Here is a 22332-nt window from a genome sequence, read left to right as displayed (position 1 = left end):
GCAAAAACACCTTGGAGCTGTCACAGGGAGCTGGGATGGGTGAAGGCTGATGGGACAATGTCCCTCCCACAGTCTGTCCTGCCCTGGAGCCTCGGGGAGCTGGAGCATCCCAATAGGATCTCATTGTCCCTGCTCAGTGTTCCAAAGGTCTCTGGGTGTCCTTGTCCCCAGGGCCTGGCATTTAGGAGCTGGAACATCCCAGTGGGATCCTGCTGTCCCTGCTCAGTGTCCCAAGGGTCTCTGGCTCTCCTTGTCCCCAGGGCCTGGTATGGGGAGCATCCCAATAGGATCCTGCTCTCCCTGCTCAGTGTTCCAAAGGTCTCTGGGTGTCTTTGTCCCCAGGGCCTGGCATTTAGGAGCTGGAACATCCCAGTGGGATCCTGCTCTCCCTGCTCAGTGCTCCAAAGGTCTCTGGCTGTCCTTGTCCCCAGGGCCTGGCCTTTGGGAGCATCCCAATAGGATCCCACTGTCCCTGCTCAGTGCTCCAAAGGTCTCTGGCTGTCCTTGTCCCCAGGGCCTGGCATTGGTGCCAGCATGGCTGAGCAGGACCCAGCCCCAGGCTGCCCCCGTGGGAAGCAGCAGCAGCCAGGTCAGTGTGCCTTGGGTGTGGTTTGGGGATTTTGCTGCTCTCAGATGGTTCATGAGGGAGCTGAGTGTGGGACACAGGTAGGGAATGGGGAAGTTGAAGGTCTGGGGTGAGCAGGGGCAGGGCTGGGAGCAGGGCTGGGGTGATCCCTGCTTGGAGGGTCTGCACTGGGGTGGCACAAACAGAACTGGGAGAGGAATGAGCAGAACTCCAAAGGCTGGGGGCTCACCCTGCAGGGCCTGAGCCCTCTGTGAGCCAAACCCTGAGCCCAAGGGGTGACCCTGAGCCTCGGGGGAGGTGTGGGCAGCACCCCTGCAGCTCTGGAATGTTCTGCTCTCTGTGTCCCCTGTCACTGACCCTGATCCCAGCTGTGCCTGCAGCTCCCAAGGTCCCCAGGAGCCACCCCAGCCACGGCCACCACGGGTCCCTGTGCCCTGGGCTGGCTCCCAGGGGGACTGGGGGATGGATGTCCCTTTGCTCTTCCAGCTTTCACCTGGGAGGTGAGAGCCAACGACCGCAGCTACCACAGGCAGGTCAGGAAGAAATTTGCCTTCTGCCTGAGCAAGAGGAAATACTCGGTGAGCCAGGCTGGTCCTGAGCCCTTCCCTTCCCTTCCCTTCCCTTCCCTTCCCTTCCCTTCCCTTCCCTTCCCTTCCCTTCCCTTCCCTTCCCTTCCCTTCCCTTCCCTTCCCTTCCCTTCCCTTCCCTTCCCTTCCCTTCCCTTCCCTTCCCTTCCCTTCCCTTCCCTTCCCTTCCCTTCCCTTCCCTTCCCGACCCGAAAGTGCAACATTAGTGGTGCTCCGTGTGAGGAGAAAAAAATTATTAAAAGAATATATTATAAAAATAATAATATAAAAATAATAGAAAATCAAAACAATATTTTAAAATATAATAATAATAATAATAATAATAATAATAATAATAATAATAATAATAATAATAATAATAATAATAATAAATTTATTACTATTAAAATGAAAATTATATAAAAATAAAACAATATATTAAAAATAAAAATATATTAAATAATTATAGTAAAAAATTAATCATCAATATATACAATACTTTAAAAATATAAATAATGTTAAAATATAATAAAATATATTAAATAAGAATTTTAAAAATATTAAGAAATATCTATAATATGATTAATATAATATAATATAATAAAAATATATGAAATCGTAATTTTAAAATTAATATATATAATACTTTAATGATATAATAATTATCTATATATAATATAATATAATATAATATAATATAATATAATATAATATAATATAATATAATATAATATAATATAATATAATATAATATAAATATTTTTAAATTAAGATATAAAATAATATATATTATATATAATAATTAAATAAAAATAATACAAAAATGAAATAATATATTAAAATAAAAATATATGAAATAATAATTTAAAATTAATTAATAAATATATAATACAATTAAAATAAAAATACTGTTAAAATAAATTAATATATTAAAATAGAAGTTATGAATATAAAATGTATAATAATATTAAAATAAAAATAATTTTAAAATATAACTAGAGTATTCATTAATAATAAATTGAATAATAAATAATACAAATTTAATGAATTAGATAATGAAGATAATAAAATTAAAAAAAATAATAATAGTAAAAATTAAATAAGATTTATTAATAATAAATATTTTTAAATATAACTTATTGATTATAGTAATAATGATAATAATGATAACAATGATGGTGGTGATGATAATAGTGGTGATGATGATGATGATAATTATTATTATTATTATTATTATTTTAGAAATCAACATTTTCCCTTATGGCTTTGATAATTTTTGAAGGCATCTTTTGTTCTGTGGGAAATCCCAAGAACACCAGAATGCTCTGGCATTTGCAGAGCAGGTCCCTGATTTCCGTGCCCCCTGTCCCCAGAGCAACGCCATCAGGACAGCCAAGTACAACCTGCTCACCTTCCTGCCCCTGAACCTCTACGAGCAGTTCCACCGCATGGCCAACGTCTACTTCGTCTTCGTCATCCTCCTCCAGGTGGGCACAGGCACCCCGGGGGTACTGGAATATGAACAATTGTTTTGTTGTGATTTCAGGGTTTACTCCAGAACCTCGGGTCCCTCCCTGATAATTCCCTCCCAGGTGTGTCAGTCCCCTCTCCTTCCCCCTCCCAGCACTGTCAGTCCTGGCATTCCAGAAGGGATTGGCAGATCCAAAGGATGCCCTCTACCCCTGGGGGGCATTGGGGCCATCCAGGTGTCCTTTGTCCCTTTGTCCCTCCCCTCCTGTCCCTGCTTGGTGGCTCCCTGCCCCTTCCCTGCCCCTCTCCCCGGGGTTAAAGGAGCAGCACCCACGGGCTCAGGGAGTTCTGTTGGAGCTGCTGCTGCATTCAGAGGCCTGAGTGCCAGAATAAAGCTCTGGATCCAAACCCTCCTTCAGAACCAACTCCTTTCCTTCACCTTCACCTTAAAGCTTCTCCACAGAGGGAAACCTGAGGAGCAGTGTTGGAACCCAGGAAATTCCTCTGGCTGCCCGGGAGGACTCGAGACCCTGCCCAGGGGGCTCAGAGACCTTGGCACAGAACCCAAGACCACCATGCCTTTGATTTTGACCCATGGAAAAACAATTACCAACCTTTATGTGAAGAATTACAAGTCAAGAAGGTTTAAGTAGAATAATAGTTTGAATCTCCCAAACCCTTGATGTTCTTCTGGAATTCGAGGATGGACAGACAGTGCTGGGAGGGGTCAGGGAGGGGAAAGGAGGGAGGATTGACACACCTGGGAGGGAATCTTCAGGGGAGGGACCTGAGATTCTGGAGTAAACCCTGAAATCACAACACAAGGGGTGTATGCCAGGGCTCTGCCCACACAGGGCTCTCTGCAGCTCAGGGCAGGGAATCCGGGCTGAAAGGTTCCCCAGGAGCTTTTCTGTGGTGTTCAGCATCTTTCAGGAACTTTCTGAGGGGTTTAACCAGTGTTCAGTGTGATTAATTTAAATTGAAGTCTCCTTACTTAAGGAGGACGTGGAGCTGCTAGAGCCAGGCCAGAGGAGGCCACGGAGATGCTCCAGGCCTCCAGCTGGGAGCCCCTCTTCTGGTTTTATTTTTCTCCTCCAAAGTTTTGATTTCTTCTTTCAGTTTTCTTCTCTTTCTTTTCCTCCTTTCCCCTTCGTGTCTTGGTTTAGCTTCTAACCCTGGAGCCCCTCTGCTCTGGAGCCAGCCTGGCACAGCTGGGCCTGCTCACCTGGACAGGAGAAGGCTCCAGGGACACCTCAGAGCCCCTTTTGGGGCCTGAAGGGGCTCCAGGAGAGCTGCAGAGGGACTGGGGACAAGGCCTGCAGGGACAGGACACAGGGAATGGCTCCCACTGCCAGAGGGCAGGGCTGGGTGGGAGATTGGGAATCAGGAATTGTGGAATCCATCCCTGGAATGGATTTCCCAGAGCAGCTGGGGCTGCCCCTGGATCCCTGGCAGTGCCCAAGACCAGGCTGGACAGGGCTGGGAGCAGCCTGGGACAGTGGGAGGTGTCCCTGCCATGGTAGGGGTGGGATGAGATGGGATTTAAGGTCCTTCCCAGCCCAAATCTTTCCTTGATTCTCTAAAATGAGTTTGGTTCCCATGGTGCTGAAGCTCAGATTGACCACACCAAACCAGAAATTCATCCCTCCAAAGTCAGAGACCCAGGAGCATTTCACACCTCAAAAGGAGGTGAAAGCCCAGCACAAGAGGTGTCTGTAGCAGAGATGTTGATTTGGGGATCCTGAGATGAATCCTGCCAGCCAGAGAGTCACTCAGTCACCTCAAGAGCCCCAGGGTGGGACAGGAGCTGTGCCAGTGCTGTAAAATCCTCATTCTCCAGACTTTCCCTGAGATCTCCACGCTGCCCTGGTACACCCTGCTGTTCCCCCTGAGCTGCCTCCTCATCATCCGGGGGCTGCGAGACCTCATCGATGACATTGTGAGTGTGGGGTGGCCCTGGGGACAGGGGCAGGGAGGGGAACAGCAGGGCTGAGGGGCTCAGGGGCTGCTGCCCTGAGGGATCTCCTACTCCACCACATCCACACATGGTTTTATTTTCCCTTGGGTAAGATGTCACACCCTGGCTGCTTCCCTTGGGGTCCAGACTCTCATTCCTGTCACCTTTAATACCTTGACCATGGGCTGGAGTGCCCAGAATCACCTGGGGGGGGGGGATTCAGCCTCTTTATACATCAGAACAAACCTTCCCATGGCTCAGAATGCAGCTCTGGGGTGAGGAGGGAGGTGGTGGCATCAGGGGGGTGTTTTTGTGGGACACCACAGCCTGGCATTGCCCATTGCCACCCCTTGGTCTGTCTGTCTGTCCTGTGCAGGGCCGTCACCGCAGTGACAGGAGCATCAACAGCAGGCCCTGTGAGATCCTGGCTGGGAGCAGGTGAGGGGCTCTGGGGGCTGTGCCTGTGTTTGCCACATCCAGAACATCTGTGCTCCCATTGAGTGAGAGGTTAGAACCCTTGAGCAGCTGAGGAGGGTTTGGTGGGACTGTCCTGGGCTCTGCAAGCTCCCATCACCTACCTAAACGTGCCACAGGTCCTCCTGTGGTGTTGGTGATGTTCCAGGCATGGGCAGCAGGTTTAGAAATGCCCCAGTTTGCTGAGATGTGCTGGGGGAGGCTTTCCTTGGCCACAGAATTCCTCCAGGCCATCACATCCAACCCATGGAACTGTGTCCCTGCCCAGCACTGCTCCAGTGAAAGATGTGTTCAGGGTGCTGAGAGCCCCTGTCACCTGTGGGGACAGGGACATGGATGTGACACATGGCTCCAGTGCCACCCTCAGAGAGCCTTCCTCCCCTCTCAGCCTTCTGGAGGTAGCACAAGAACCTGGAGACCCAAATCCTGCAGGAATTCAGGACAGGCATTGGCTGGAACACCCCCAGCCCTCAGTCCCACTGCTCTGCAGGGACACAGAGTTGTCCCCTGGGTGTCCCCACAGGTTCTGTGGGCAGGAGTGGCAATGTTCCAGGCATGGGCAGCAGGTTTGAATATGCTCCAATTTGCTGAGATGTGCTGGCGGAGGCTTCCCTTGGCCACAGAATTCCTCCAGGCCAATACATCCAACCCATGGAGATGTGTCCCTGCCCAGCACTGCTCCAGTGAAAGATGTGTTCAGGGTGCTGAGAGCCCCTGTCACGTGTGGGGACAGGGAAATGGATGTGACACATGGCTCCAGTGCCACCCTCAGAGCCTTCCTCCCCTCTCATCCCTCTGGAGGTGGCACAAGAGCCTGGAGACCCAAATCCAGCAGGAATTCAGGACAGGCATTGGCTGGAACACCCCCAGCCCTCAGTCCCACTGCTCTGCAGGGACACAGAGTTGTCCCCTGGGTGTCCCCACAGGTTCTGCTGGCGGCAGTGGCGCGACATCTGCGTCGGGGACATCGTGCGGCTGCGCAAGGACAGCGTCGTCCCGGTGAGGGGGACCAGAGCTGGCTGTGCCCTGGGGACAGCGGGGACCAGGGGCTCATCCTGCTGCTCTCTCCCCCTTTTCTGCTCCTCAAGGCTGATCTGCTCCTGCTGTGCAGCTCCGAGCCCAGCAGCCTGTGCTATGTGGAGACCGCGGACATTGATGGGTGAGGAGAGCACAGGGAGGGGACAGGGACAGGGACAGGGACAGGACAGGGACAGGAACCCTTTTGGCCATGGGGGTGATGCCTTGAGGAGCTGGAACAGAGGCTGGATGGAGTTCAGAGGAACAAAGTGGATATTTATTGCAACGCCTTCCAAGGCCACACCCTGGTAGTGGCACAGTTGTGGCTCTGCACAGATGGCTCCAAGATGGGAGCAAAAAGGGCTTGGCCACGAGATCTCACATTTTTATACGTTTTAGTCCATTTGCATATAGGAATTAACTATTGTCCAATTGTTCATTGTCCAGTTAACAACAACTGTATTGTTAATTGTCCAATTAACAGCTTCAAATGATGAAGTTTCATCCTCCTTGCTTGCTTGCCTGCCCTCCTCTTTTCACGTTGTTTGTGCTTTGGGCCTGAAGTTTGAGGGGATTGTCCTTGAGTCTGCAGCTGGAATAGGATTGTTTCGTCTTCACCAGCCTGTGAAAAGATCCTACTATAAATCCTATATATATGTATATATATATATACCCTATGTAAAGGAGATTTTTATATGCCTATATATATCCTATATATATATATAGGGTGGATATAGGAGATAGGATTATATATAGGATGGATAAAGGAGGTATATATAGGATATATATATAAAAGATATATATATTTATAGGATATATATATATAGGATATATATAGGATATAAGATACATATATAGGATATATATAGGCTATAGGAGGTGTATATATATATATATATATATATATATATATATATATATATACACAACACATATATATGTATTTCCTATATATCCTATATTTATCCTTAATATAAAGCTAAAAGCTGCTCACCAAAACAGAGCAGAAAAACTTCAACCCCAAGGTATCAGGGGGACAGGGCCAGAGACCCTGGTCTTGGGGAGCCCCCAGCACTGGGAGGGCTCAGTGGAAATCACAGGATGTGGGAGATCCTCCAAAACCCAAACCTGCAGAGACCCCAGAAATGCAGATTTAAGCCACAAATTTGGAAACTGGGAGTCCAAAGTCTCTGCTGAGGGTTCTACAGAGCACCTAAGACTGTTTTCTCCATGTCCCAGCTGCCTCCCAGCCCATCCTCCATGTGGAGGATGATTTAAGGGCAGAGTCCCTGGGCCAGGGCTCTTCCTGCACATGTGGCACAACAGGTCCCTCTCTGGCATTTCACTGCCACCACTTGTGTAATTAGCTGATAATTAATGGCTGTCTCTGTCCCGTGAGCCTGACAGGAGGATGAACAGCTCTGTCACCCCACAGGGTTGTTTTATTTTCCTTTCCCTGGCTCCTGCTCACAGGGAAACCAACCTGAAGTTCAGACAGGCCCTTCTGGTGACCCACCAGGAGCTGCAGAGCGAGGAGAGCATGGCTGCCTTTGACGGTGAGTGCTGCCTGGGGGAGGACATGGCCAATCCCACTGGGATGGGATGGGATGGGATGGGATGGGATGGGATGGGATGGGATGGGATGGGATGGGATGGGATGGGATGGGATGGGGTGGGATGGGGTGGGATGGGGTGGGATGGGGTGGGATGGGGTGGGATGGGGTGGGATGGGGTGGGATGGACGCAGCCTTGGGAATTCTCTGCTCCCATCAGCCCAGCAAGAGGCACCAAAGGCCTCGTGGGAGGCACTTCCCATCACCTCTGTGATGGATCCAGCAGGGTTGGGCAGCTTCCCCCTGCCCTGGATCTTGGTTTTCCCACTGGAACCAAGCTCGGGGTGCCCAAACCTGAGCCCAGCCCCTGCTGCTCCTCCTCAGGGAGCAGAACTCCCCTCTCCAAGGCCTTGGGGGTGAAGGGGGTTGTGTTTGTACCTTCTCCAGTGAGGCTCCTGCACTGCCCAACCTCCCAGCACCTCCCTGAGCCTTAATCTGAGCCCTCCAAAGCCCACCCGGAGATGCCCTGACAAACCCTGGATCTCCCCAGCAGGCCCTCAGGGTTGGGTTATTCTCAGCTTTTTACAGAGATGGGGTAACTGGAGAAGTGTTTGAAAAGATTTTATTCCATTTTCAGTCTCGATGAAGGGTGAGACATAAGAGAGGTAAAACTCTACACCATTCCACCAGAAGCCAAACTATTTTTTGGCTACAATCCTTTAAAAATTTAGAAAAAAGTAATACATTTTTACAATGTTTCATTTTATAATACTTTATAAAAAATCATAAATCTTTACAAATTCTATTTTATAATTTTTATTTTTACATGTTTACATTTTTCATTATTAATTTTATTATAACTAAATTATTAGAATTATTTTAAATAATTAAATTAATTTAATTAATTCAATAATTTAAATTATTAATTTATTTTAAAAGCATTAAATTTATTAATAATTTTTACATTGTTCGTTTTCAAATTTTTTTACATTTTCATTTTTATAATTTTTCATTTTATAATATTTTATAAAAACCAATAAACTTTTATATTTTAATTATATAAAATTCATTTTTACATTATTAATTTTATTAATAATTTTTAAATAATTAATTTTTAAAAATAAAGTATTAAATTTATTAAATTCATTAAGAAATTTTACATTAACAATCTTTTGACATTATTAATTTCATTTAAAATTTATTAAATTATTAAAATTATTTTAAATAATTAATTAAATTAATTAAATTAAAGTATTAAATGTATTAAGTTTATTAAGAATTTTTACATTAAGAAATTTTTTACATTATTAATTTTATTTTAAATTTATTAAATTATTAGTTATTTTAAATAATTAAAATAAAGTATTAAAATTAATAAATTTAATAAGAAATTTTACATTAACAAGTTTTTTACATTATTAATTTTATTAAAAAACTTTAAATAATTAATTTTAAAAAATAAAGTATTAAATGTATTAAATTTATTAACACTTTTTACATTAACAAAATTTTTACATTATTAATTTCATTTAAAATTTATTAAATTATCAAAATTATTTTAAATAATTAATTAAATTAATTAAAGTATTAAATTTATTAAATTTATTAAGAATTTTTACATTAACAAATTTTTTACATTATTAATTTTATTAAAAAACTTTAAATAATTAATTTTAAAAAATAAAGTATTAAATGTATTAAATTTATTAACAATTTTTACATTAAGAAATTTTTTACATTATTAATTTTATTTTAAATTTATTAAATTATTAGTTATTTTAAATAATTAAAATAAAGTATTAAAATTAATAAATTTAATAAGAAATTTTACATTAACAAGTTTTTTACATTATTAATTTTATTAAAAAACTTTAAATAATTAATTTTAAAAAATAAAGTATTAAATGTATTAAATTTATTAACAATTTTTACATTAACAAATATTTTACATTATTAATTTCATTTAAAATTTATTAAATTATTAAAATTATTTTAAATAATTAATTAAATTAATTAAAGTATTAAATTTATTAAATTTATAAGAATTTTTACATTAACAAATTTTTTACATTATTAATTTCATTTAAAATTTATTAAATTATTAGTTATTTTAAATAATTAAATTAAAGTATTAAAATTAATCAATGTAATAATAATTTGTGCATTAACAAGTTTTTACATTATTAATTTTATTAAATTTTTTAACTATTAAAATTATTTTAAATAATTAAATTAAATTAATTAAATTAAAGTATTAAATTTATTAGGAATTTTTACATTAACAAGTTTTTTACGTTATTAATTTTATTAAATTTTTTTAAACTATTAAAATTATTTAAAATAATTAAATTAATATAATTAAATTAAAGTATTAAATTTATTAAACTTTTAAGAATTTTTACATTAACAAATTTTTTACATTATTAATTTTATTTAAAATTTATTAAATTATTAGTTATTTTAAATAATTAAATTAAAGTATTAAAATTAATCAATGTAATAAGAATTTTTACATTAACAAGTTTTTTACATTATTAATTGTATTAAAATTTTTTTAACTATTAAAATTATTTAAAATAATTAAATTAAATTAATTAAATTAAGGTATTAAATTTATTAAATGTATTAAGAATTTTTACATTAACAATTTTTTTACATTACTAATTTTATTTAAAATTTATTAAATTATTAGTTATTTTAAATAATTAAATTAAAGTTTTAAAATTAATTAATTTAATAAGAATTTTTACATTAACAAGTTTTTTACATTATTAATTTTATTAAATTTTTAAAAACTATTTAAATTATTTAAAATAATTAAATTAAATTAATTAAATTAATGTATTAAATTTATTAAGAATTTTTACATTAACAAGTTTTTTACATTATTAATTTTATTAAATTTTTTTAACTATTAAAATAATTTAAAATAATTAAATTAAAATAATTAAATTAAAATATTAAATTTATTAAGAATTTTTACATTAACAAATTTTTTACATTTTCATTTTTATAATTTTTCATTTTCTAAACTATGTATTTTTAACTTTATCACTTTATAACCCTTTATAGCTTTTTCAGCCAGTCAGCTTTTGCCACACAACACTTCTAATACTTTTATACGATATATATACACACATATATACACTTTCCCAAGCGCACTAGTGTGCGCTAATAACCTATATAATAACCTATATATATTATATATATATATATATATAAATATATATATATGTACATATATATATGTACATATATATTATATATATATTATATATATGTACATATATATATAATACATACATATATGTACATATATATATAATACATATATATATGTACATATATACATATATATGTATTATAGGTATATATATATATATATATATATATATATATATATATTCCCAATATTCCCAATATTACCAGTTAGATTGTGCCTGGGCCAGTCTGACCCTCGCTGCTGGGCCAAAGGCAGCAACTGCGGTCTATCACCCCAGAGATACCTTGGCTTGCTGGTGGCTGCAGCTGGGCACTGAACAAGTCCAGGCTTGTTAGGAACCCTGTTTACCTCAGGAGGAAAGCTTCAGGTGATGGTGAAGAGAAAAAGAGATGGATTCTGCTGGAGGGTTTATATCCAGGGGTTTATTCCATGGTTACAGAGGTCTCAATGTGAGCAACTGCTCCAACAGAACGCAGCTGCATGGTCTGATCACCCTTTTAAGCTCAGGGACAGGGGGAGGGGAGGTACAGGTGAGCACCAACCAGGTGAGAGGGGCAGGGTCTCAGGGGAAGATGACACCCAGACAGGCCAATGACCTCTGGGCATAGGGGCATCCTTTGAACTTGACCAACCACACGACGCCTTGCTGGAATGTTAAGCCTGATTGACAGGACTCACTCAGCATGGGGGCAAGGGGGAAGGGAGAGAGGTATAGGCGCACCTGGGGAAATGACCTGGAAGGCCAAAGTGGGACATTACAGCACACCACAACAATATATATATATATACACATACACCTATAATACTAATAACCTATATTTTTGCCATTATAAATCAATTTCTCCCACCCGAGCATCGCTGTTTGGGGGGGGATGATGGGGCTGGGAGGGGAGGAAGGCTCTCTGTGCCCGCTGACCTTGCCTGTGCAGGGCGGGTGAGGTGCGAGGAGCCCAACAGCCGCCTTCACACCTTCACGGGCACCCTGCGCTGGCGGGGCCGCACGCACGCCCTGGACGGGGACCGGATCCTGCTGCGGGGCTGCCGCGTCCGCAACACGGCCCTGTGCCACGGCCTGGTGCTCTACGCCGGTGAGTGCCCCTGGCGAGCGTCCCTGCCCAGCCGGGAAGGGCAGGAATGACCCGGCAGCACGGCGGGTTTGAGGTGTCCGAGCCGTTCCTATTGGAATAAGATCTCAATATTACCAATATTACCTCGTCTGACCCTTGCTGCTGGGCCAAAGGTGGCAGCTGTGGTGTTTCACCTCAGAGACACTTTTGGCTGGCTGAGGTGTCGCAGCTGGGCATTGAAACAAACCCAGGCTTGTAGAAACTCAGTTTACCTCAGGTGGAAAGGCTTCAGGCTAAGGTGAAGAGGAAAAGGAGACGGATTCTGTCGGAGGGTTTATATCCAGAGTTTTATTCCATGGTCACAGACGTCTGAATCTTGGTAACAGCTCCAACAGAATCCTTAGCACATGGTTCTGGCTCAATTGAAGCCCAGGGACAGGGGGAGGGGAAGGTGAGCACCAACCAGGTGAGAGGGGCAGGGTCTCAGGGGACAGGGGACACACAGACAGGCCAATGACCCCAGGCCTGAAGGGCATCCTTTGAACCTGACCAACCACACAATGGCCTTGCTGGAATGTTAAGACTGACTGAAGGAACGAACTCAGCAAGGGGGTAAGGGGGAAGGGGAAGAAAGGTATTGCCACACCTGGGAAGGGACTAGGAAGTCTAAAACAGGAAATTACAACACACTGCAACAATTCCAGCGCTGCAGGGCTGTTCCCAGCTGGCACAAGGTGGAGGAGATGCTGCGGGATGTCCTGGTGGGACCAAACCTCTCCTCATCTCAAGTTATCCCCCAGCTGCAGCAGTATTTGGTCCAAAATGTCTTGGGTTTGACATCTTCAGAGAATCCCACACTGGTTTGGGTTGGGAGGGATCTTAAAGCTCATCCAGTGCCAGCCCTGACATGGCAGGGACACCATCCACTGCTCCAGAGAAGCTGCCAAGCAATGAAAATGGTCACAGAACCCCAGATGGTTCAGGTTGGAAGGATCTCAAAGCCCATCCAGTGCCAGCCCTGCCATGGCAGGGACACCTCCCACTGTCCCAGGCTGCTCCATGTGACGGCTTTCACAGGGACCTGAGGATGAGGGAAGAGATGAGGATCTGACTCCATGTTTCAGAAGGCTTGATTTATTATTTTATGATATATATTATATTAAAACTATACTAAAAGAATAGAAGAAAGAATTTAATCAGAAGGCTAGCTAAGAATAGAAAAAAAAAAGAATGAAAAACAAAGGCTCGGACAGAGAGCCTGAGCCAGCTGTGCTGTGATTGGCCATTAATTACAAACATCAAACATGAGCCAATCACATATGCACCTGTTGCATTCCACAGCAGCAGATAATCAATGTTTACATTTTGTTCCTGAGGCCTCTCAGCTTCTCAGGAGGAAAAATCCTAAGGAAAGGATTTTCCTTAAAAGATGTCTGTGACAGCTCCAAGCCCTGTCCAGCCTGGCCTTGGGCACTTCCACCCATCCCAGATCCAGCCCACCCAGCTCAGGCCGTGGGGAGCTGTGGGGAGAGGGAGGGCTCAGAGCTGCTGTGGGCATCACATTGTGGAGCCTGCAGCCACGGCTCCATGGGCACTGATGGAGGGAGGGTCTCCTCAGGAGAGGGCAGGTGTCACCATGGAGGGAAGCAGCCTCTCTGACCTTCTGGGACTTGCATTTTTACTTTGGAAATGTTCCCTGCCCAGGATTTGATTCCAAAATCATGAGGAACTCTGGGAAGATCAAGAGGAAGAAAACCAAGCTGGACCAGCTGATGGACCGGCTGGTGATCGTGGTGGGTGTGGGACCAATACCTCTGCCCTGCTGCTGGGGTGACCCTCAGGGCTCCTCATGAGAGGCCTCTTGCTTGGGTGGTGCTGCTTTTCTTCATCTTGCAAGATTTGGGGCAAAATATCTTGAGTTTAACATGTTTAGAGAATCCCAGAATGGTTTGGGTTGGGAGGGACCTTAAAGCTCATCCAGTCCCACCCCTGCCATGGCAGAGACACCTTCAAATTACTCCATGCCCCATCCAGCCTGGCCTTGGGCACTGCCAGGGATCCAGGGGCAGCCCCAGCTGCTCTGGGAAATCCATTCCAGGGATGGATTCCACAATTCCTGATTCCCAATCTCCCACCCAGCCCTGCCCTGTGGCAGTGGGAGCCATTCCCTGTGTCCTGTCCCTGCAGGCCTTGTCCCCAGTCCCTCTGCAGCTCTCCTGGAGCCCCTTCAGGCCCCAAAAGGGGCTCTGAGCTCTCCCTGGAGCCTTCTAGAGAAGATTTTGGTGGGCTCTGTGGGGATTTCTCATCTTGGAACCTTCTCATGCTGGTTTCCTACCCCAGATCTTCCTGTTGCTGTTGGCGACATCCCTGGGCCTGGCTGTGGCCTCAGGGTTCTGGGCCAGGACATTCCAGGAGAAGCACAGCTACCTGGCTGCCCTCTACCAGCACACCAGCCCTGCCCACCAGGCCTTCCTCAACTTCTGGGGCTTCACCATCATCCTGAGCATCATCATCCCCATGTCCATGTACATCACGTAAGGACCACGGAGCTTGGTGGGGACCAGGGCCCAGCACCCACCCCCTGTCCTTGTTCCTCACCTGGAGCTTGGGTCACAGCCCCAAAATGAAGATCCAGGTGTGGCCCAGGTCATTCTCAGGTGCTCCCTTAGCCAGCAGAGGGGAAGGGTGGATGGGGTGTGTGTCCTACAAACACCAAAGGTGTGGTTTCAGATCTTCCCAGGGCAAAAGCAGAACAGGGATGTGACCCTGGGCATCCCTGGTGAGGGATGGAGGGACAGGACACAGGGAATGGTTTCCACTGCCAGAGGGCAGGGCTGGATGGGATACTGGGAATTGTGGGCAGGCTGAGGATGGCTCTGAGGAAGGTGCAGCTGCCTGGATGCAGGGTCTGAGATATTCCTGGGCTTCCTATGGAAGGGATGGGGAGAAAAATGGATGAGGAGGAGAAGGGCACAGCTGCTCTGTGCAGCCAGCAATCACAATTTATGTTGGAAAAAGTTGTTTCCAAATTTTGGGCCCTTCACTGGACCTGCAGATCTGTGAATTAGCTCAGCAAAGGCCAGAATTCTAGAGGGGACCCAGTGGGTGATGAAAACCCTCTGGAATTGCGTCCCTTCAGCAGAGCAGTAGGATCCCAATGGGGATGTCCCTCTGCCTTCCCTTCCTGTCTCAGCTCCCCAGCACCCTGGGCTCTGAGGAACACCACCTCCTCCTCCCTGTTTTCTCCTCCTGCACTCCCTAGGTTCGAATTCATCTACCTGGTGAACAGCTGTTTCATCAACTGGGATCTGGAGATGTATTATGGTGCCAAGGACATCCCAGCTGAGGCCAGGAGCACCAGCCTCAGCGACCAGCTGGGCCAGATCCAGTACATCTTCTCAGACAAGACGGGCACCCTGACCCAGAACATCATGAGCTTCAAGAAATGCTGTGTCAACGGGACCATCTATGGTAACTTGGGCTGGGATTGGTTTGTAGGGGCTCAGATGAACCTGGAGCTGGTTCTTTCCATCCGTGCTGAGTGCTTGGGACAGGAGGATTGGTGTTGGTAGGAATTCTCCTTGTTCTCATCTCCCACGTTTTTGGGGCTTTGCAGGTGCAGCATTTATTATTGTGTCTGGGTTTGAACAGACAGGTGTGTGCTAAGGAAGGCAGAAGCCTCTCTTGGAATAGAGAATGTAAACCCCCTCCCTATGAATTATTATAATTTTGAAATTAAAATGCTCTCAGGCAAAGATATGGGAGCAGGAATAACAGTTCTTTATTAGGAAAATTAAAAATACAAATGCAATAGAACAACAAAAAAAAACCAAACCAAAACACTGACAGAGTCAGAGCATGCCCTGCCCCGTGTGTGTCAGGGTGGTGTCCCAGCCCCATCCCATGGGGGCTCAGCCCTCCTGCAGTGCCAGCTGTGGCTCTGCTGCAGCAGGGTGGAGTTTTCCTCTGAAGATCCAGTGGAAAAGGCAGCTGCTCTCTGGGAATGCAGTGGAAAGGCTGTGCTGGTGTCCCAAACATCAGATTGTGCCCAGGTAGGAATGCTTGGCTCCTCCCCTGGGCGGAGCATCTCCCCGTGGGATGCTGGGATTGGATCAGCCCTGCAGGGACACTCAGTGGCCATGGACAGCAGAGATCTCCTGCAGGGAGGGTTGGCTGTGGGAGAGATAAAGGAAAAACTGCCCCAGGAACAGCAGAGAACTGCCCCAGCTCTGACAGATGGCAATAGAACACACACCCCCACTAACATCTTCCAGCCCAAGACAATTGTTGTTTTTAATGAAGGAATGGGATTATTGTTGGGTTAAGAATGATTTCTTATTTAGATAAATATTAGTTTTAGACGTCATGAGATTTTAAAGGAGGAAGTAGTTGGCAATAGTTTAAAGTAGTTATAAGTTTTTTGTTATAAGGCAATACATAATTTTTTAATTTAATAGATAGTTATTATGAGGTTTATTTTGGTTTCTTAAAATTTATTATATTTATATAATTTTGTTGCATTGTGGATATTTTTGTTTAATGGGGTTTTGTAGTATGTTTATATATGCTTTTATTATAAATTTTAGTTTTAGTTTTAGTAAGTTTTTACCTTAGTTTTAGTTTAATTAATTTTTAGTTCATTTTAGTTTAATTTTAATTTTAGCTTTATTTTATATAATTATATTTTTATATTCTATTTTTTATAATTTTGTTAATATAGCTTTTAATTAATTTAAGGTATTTTTTTCATAATTATAGAAATAAGTTCATTATTTTTTATTTAGTGTTTGTGCATTTTATTTTTGTATTAAGTTTTTTTTTGGAAGTTTTTATTTTTTATTTTGTTATAAAATTATCATTGTCCTTAAGCTGTTCAATTAGAGTGAATGTATGTAATTGCTCTGTGTTGGGTTTTTTAGTTTATTAGTCTGATTGGGGTTTTTTGTTTTTTAAACCTTTTGTGTACATTTAAAATTTCATTCTTTTTAATGATTCTGCTCAGTTTTCCCCATAAAGCCTTGAAAATTGCTAAGTCCTCCCTCTTCTCATTGCTGCACTTTCTGCAGCTCTTGGCTTACTTTGGGAGCCGTCATGATGCTTAATTAGTGACATTTAATGAGGAGGGCAGGACCAAGCTTTAGCATGAAGAACTGCTTTCCTGAGGCAGGTATCATGTGCTTGGGACAAATGGACACGGATAAAAGCAAAAAGGAAGGCCAAAAAACCCTGGCAAAGCTTTTAGGCAGGAATAAACCAAATTTTCCCTGCCTGGTGTAGCACATCCCACCCCTGTGGAGCAGCATCACCCTAATCCCAGCAGGCTTCAGCCAAATGCAGAATCTTCCAGGAAATGCAGCTGAAAGTAAACCTGAATTTTTACCATTAAAATCATGGTGAAAATCTGAACAAAAAGCCAAAAAAGTGAGGATATCCCAGTGGAGTCTGACCCTGAGCAGATGCTCAGGTTTTTGGTTTTTTACTGGATTTTTCTCCAGCAGGAGCCTCTCCAGTGAAGCTGCTTCAAGCCTCCTGCCAGCCCTCTATTAATGGGATTATTTTTATTTTGGCAGGTTCAGGCACAGGCCATGAGAACAAACAGCCACAGGTGAGTAAACCCCCCTGCCACGTGCCATGGGGCTGTCACTGGTGCCACTGGTGCCACTGGAGACATTGGTGACACCGGTGACACCAGGGACAGGCTGGTGCTGAGGAGCTCTGAGAGGTCCAGGCTCTCAGAGGGGTCTGGTGAGTTTGTCATTCAGGACACGGGAAATGGGGTTATAAAAGGATGCAGTTCTGATTTTTAGGGTTTTTTCACTCCCAGCTGTTTTACACTCACCCCCTTGGTGTGGACAGCACAGAGCAAAGCTCAGCTCCAGCCTGGGTCTGTGCCCTGGGGGTCTCAGACTGACAGGGAGACCTTAGAAGGTGTCTGGGTTTGAAAAGTGGTGTGTGCTAAGGAAGGCAGGAGCCTCCCTTGAAATGGAAAATGTAAACCCGCAACCTCTAAATTATTATAATTTTGAAATTAGGGGCCCTCAGGCAAAGATATGGGAATAAGAATAACAGTTCTTTACTAGGAAAACTGAAAATACAAATGCAATAGTACAAACAAAATAACCTACTGACAGAGTCAGAATAGACCTGAACCCCTGTGTGCCAGGGCGGTGTCCCAGCCCCATGCCACGGGGGCTCAGCCCTCCTGCAGTGCCAGCTGTGGCTCTGCTGCAGCAGGGATCCTGCACAAGGGGGGAGTTTTCCTCTGCAGCTCCAGGGCTGCTGCAGATGGGCCTGGGCTCCCTCTGGCCATGCAGGGCAGCAGAAAGCTGCTCCTCTGGCAGGGCAGGGGGCAAAGGCTGCTGTGCTGTGCCAGGCTCAGATTGTGCCCAGGTAGGAATGCTTGGCTCCTCCCCTGGGCGGAGCATCTCCCCATGGGATGCTGGGATTGGATCAGCCCTGCAGGGACACTCAGTGGCCATGGACAGCAGAGATCTCCTGGAGGGAGGGTTGGCTGTGGGAGAGATAAAGAAAACTGCCCCATGAACAGAACAACAGAACTGCTCCACAGATAGAATAGAGCACACATCCCCATTTGCAACCCAAGACAGAAGAACACTGGAGTGCTGCTGTGTCACATCCCGGTGCTCCTGGGGACACAGAGCCCTGTGCTCAGCCCCACTGGGTTCCTGCATCCTGCCTGTGCCTCCTGCAGGGCTTGGGGCTGAGCTGGGAGCACCCTGGGGAGCAGAAGTCGGGTGTTTGCGATGTGACGCTGCTGGAAGCCGCCCAGAGGGACAATGACCCCGTGCTGAGGGAGTTCCTGAGGCTGCTGGCCCTCTGCCACACCGTCATGGTGGAGGACAGGGGCGGTGGGTTTGAGCTGCCCCTCGGGGCTCTGGGGCCGTGGTGGGGTTTGGGAGAACCCAGCAAAGCTCAGCTGTGGGGTGGGAGAGCCCATGGGGGGCTCTGCCACTGTCCCTGTGCCATGGGTTTGTGTTTGGGGGAGTTTCAGAGCTCATGGGTGGGAACAGAAGCACAAGGGGGATAATTCTGTCTGGGAGCATAGAATCCAGAATGGTTGAGGTTGGGAGGGTCCTCAAAACTCATCCAGTGCCACCCCTGCCATGGTAGGGACACCTTCCACTGTCCCAGGCTGCTCCAGGCCCTGCCCAGCCTGGCCTTGGGCACTGCCGGGGATCCAGGGGCAGCCCCAGCTGCTCTGGGAAATCCATTCCAGGGATGGATTCCACAATTCCTGCCCAATCTCCCATCCAGCTCTGCCCTCTGGCAGTGGGAGCCATTCCCTGTGTCCTGTCCCTCCATCCCTTGTCCCTCTCCAGATCAGACAAGCAGGGCTGGGCTTTCCCAGCCTGGCAGCTCAGGGAGTCACAGATGGGCAAGAACAGGGCACTGCAGCTGTCCCAGTGGGGTTTGCTGGGAGTGTCTGTGTGTGATCCTCCTCCTCCTCCCCTGCAGACCAGCTGGTTTACCAGGCAGCCTCCCCTGATGAGGAAGCGCTGGTGTTGGCAGCCAGGAGCTTGGGCTATGTTTTCCTGGGCCGGACTCAGGACTCCATCACCATCAGGGAGCTGGGCAGGACCAGGACCTACAAGCTGCTGGCCATGCTGGACTTCAACAGCGACCGCAAGAGGATGTCTGTCCTGGGTGAGTGGGGTGGGGTGGGCTGTCCCAGTCCCTTCTGTGCTCAGCCCCACAAGGGATGGCACTGGCATGGCTGCAGGTGGCCACAGCCGGCTCCTGGGGGTCATCCTGGTCATCCCTGTGGATCTGCTCACCTCGGTCAGGGCAGCCAAGAAGGGTTTGAGCAGCCAAGAGAGAGGAAGTATCTCGGGTTTTTGGTTGTTAACTGCTGCCCCGAGATGTGCAGGGTGTCTCTGCTTCGGCCCGCACGGCTGAAGAACGAGTCTGGACTCTTCACTTTTCTGTCTTGAGGTTGTTTATTAATTCTTATCTATAATATTTTCTTTCTGCCCAGTCGAGATCTGCTCAGCAGGGCAGCCACAGGGACTCTCTGTGTTGTCCTTTTATACTACAAACTACATATAACATATTTACACTTAATTCCCAATACCCATCACCCATGTTAGACAGTGAGCTTCTACTCTAAACCAATCCCAAAGTGCCAACATCACTGCAGAAAATGGAGATAGAGAAGAAGAAGAAGAAAGGCTGGACACGCCCAAATTCCTCCATCTTGTCCCCATAACCCCCATACCAAAAATCCTAAAATCTACATTTTCACCCTGTGATCATTTTGTTACTACACCATTCAAACCTCTGTGAATTTCAGTTCCTCATACAAAGGTGACTTGCTCCAGGGGTCAAAATCAAATCCCCAGGTGTTCTGGGCTGCGTGCCAGGGTGTCCAAGCCCCATGATGGGGTCCCAGCAACTCTGGACCCCTGGAGGGACGCACTGAGCTCTGACATCAGTAAATCCACAGCTGGCTCCTGAGGGTCATCCTGGTCATCCCTGTGGGTTTGCTCACCTTGGTCATGGCAGCCAAGAAGGGTTTGAGCAGCCAAGAGAGAAGAAGTAAATCCAGGGCTCAGAGGAGTTGGGTGAGGAACTGACAGTCCCTGATTCTGCCCCGTGGTGGTGCAGATTTGGGGATATGTGACCGTGTTCACAGGGGTTCTTGGATGAGGGAAGAGATGAAGATCTGACTCCATGTTTCAGAAGGCTTGCTTTATTATTTTTTGATATATATTACATTAAAACTATACTAAAAGAATAGAAGAAAAGGTTTCATCACAAGGCTAGCAAAGCTAAGAATAGATAGGAATGATCACAAATGTTTGTGGGTCAGACAGAGAGTCTAAGTCAGCTGGGCTGTGATTGGCCACTAATTACAAACAACTCAATGAGACCAATCACAGATGCACCTGTTGCATTCCACAGCAGCAGATATTCAATGTTTACATTTTGTTCCTGAGGCCTCTCAGCTTCTCAGGAGGAAAAATCCTAAGGAAAGGACTTTTCACAAAAAGATGTCTGCGACAGGGATACCCCTATGCTCCCCATGGCCACAGATGGAAAAGCACCATGGAGCCCTCTGGGGGCCAGCATGGCCAGTGTGGCCGCCGTGCAGGGACAGCAATGAACGGGAGCCACCTCTGAGGGGCCCTAAGGTGTCCTCCCCTCCCTGGCAGTGCGAGACCCCCAGGGCACCATCCGGCTCTACACCAAGGGCGCCGACACCGTCATCCTGGAGAGGCTGCGGAGCCGCGGGCCCCGGGAGAGCCTCACCGAGAGCGCTCTGGATGTGAGTGCCACCTCTGGGGTGACAGCGCTGCTCTGCCTCCTGCTGGCTTTGGGCTGGGTGTCCTGCAGTCCATGCCCCGTTCTCTTCCTCCCTCTGCCTAAGGGGTTTTGGTTCTGCCTTCTGCTCTAGGAGCCTCACCTGCATGTGGGACAGGGGGTGAGAGGGAATGGATTCCACCTTCGGTGTTCTGCAGGGAGCAGCCGCATCCAGGGATGCTCAGGGGGATGCTGGAGGATGGGAGGAGTTGGAGCCTGGAGGGAGATGCTCAGGTCCTGGAGTGTCTCTGGCTGTGCCCATGGCTGGCCTGGGGTGATGTCCTGGTCCTGTGAGAGTTTCCTGGCCCTCTCTATTGCCATTTGGGGGTCTATGTACAAATCACAAACAGGATTGGACTGCTGAGGAACGCATCTCAAGCTGTTTGATTTTCCAGCATCAGTCTCATTACATGGTTATGACAATGGGAAGATGCCATCAGCTCACATCCCCAACAGCAAAGAACTTAATGTTACAACTCACTTTTAAAGTTTTTTGACCAATCACACAAAGCAAAAGCATATTGGCAGTAGTGCCATCCAACCACTGTGAGCACACGTACCTTTGGTTAAAACAATGCTTGCTTATTTCGAATACAATACCTGCCTGTAAACCTTAAGATACAATGCACAGAGCTCCATTATTAAGCTTAGAACTCCCTAATGTCTCACTAGACATACTTTTATAATATATACTTTTAGTGTATACTAGATATACTTTTCTGTAGCTTAGGGAGTTATTCTAGCCAAGTGTTAATACACAGACCATTGTTCTATTCGTCCTTACTTTCTACTTTTCATATAATTTCCCACAATCTCCTGGGGAGGGAGGATGTTACAGGAGCCTCCTCAAGCCAGGTCTCATAAGCTCTCAGAGTCTATAACACACCCAAGATAGCTCAGCTACCCTTGGAAGCATAAAAATCAGCAGGATGGCTTCTGTTGCAGTGTTGGAAACAAAAAGGTTTAATAAAAGGCAAAATAACAAACAGAGGAAAGGTGAGCCAGGTGTCAGAGGTTCTTAGTTCACTTCTTTTTCTAGTAAATTGTTTAGGAGGGACTTTTTGGCTCCCAATTAGCTATCCTTAAGTTTGAGGTGAA

General features: G+C 45.1%; 1 protein-coding gene across 1 annotated transcript in view; it reads left to right on the top strand.

Moving 5' to 3' along the window:
* Positions 1-517: 517 nt before the first annotated feature.
* ATP8B3 (ATPase phospholipid transporting 8B3) overlaps positions 518-22332 on the top strand; it is a 33901-nt gene continuing 12086 nt past the window's right edge. The window contains exons 1-16 of the mRNA XM_063161315.1: positions 518-589; positions 1073-1164; positions 2526-2639; positions 4463-4561; positions 4956-5017; positions 5980-6052; positions 6142-6212; positions 7544-7626; positions 11776-11934; positions 13618-13706; positions 14254-14447; positions 15176-15384; positions 17484-17518; positions 18626-18782; positions 19390-19578; positions 21087-21199. Coding sequence (XP_063017385.1) covers positions 535-589; positions 1073-1164; positions 2526-2639; positions 4463-4561; positions 4956-5017; positions 5980-6052; positions 6142-6212; positions 7544-7626; positions 11776-11934; positions 13618-13706; positions 14254-14447; positions 15176-15384; positions 17484-17518; positions 18626-18782; positions 19390-19578; positions 21087-21199 — 1794 coding nt within the window. The 5' untranslated portion in view covers positions 518-534. The remainder of the gene's footprint in view (positions 590-1072; positions 1165-2525; positions 2640-4462; positions 4562-4955; positions 5018-5979; positions 6053-6141; positions 6213-7543; positions 7627-11775; positions 11935-13617; positions 13707-14253; positions 14448-15175; positions 15385-17483; positions 17519-18625; positions 18783-19389; positions 19579-21086; positions 21200-22332) is intronic.

This window comes from Melospiza melodia, chromosome 7, assembly GCF_035770615.1.
Source record: "Melospiza melodia melodia isolate bMelMel2 chromosome 7, bMelMel2.pri, whole genome shotgun sequence".
In the NCBI taxonomy this organism is placed as follows: domain Eukaryota; kingdom Metazoa; phylum Chordata; class Aves; order Passeriformes; family Passerellidae; genus Melospiza; species Melospiza melodia.
Note: the sequence above shows the minus strand (reverse complement) of the source record. Positions and strands in the feature narration are given on the sequence as shown.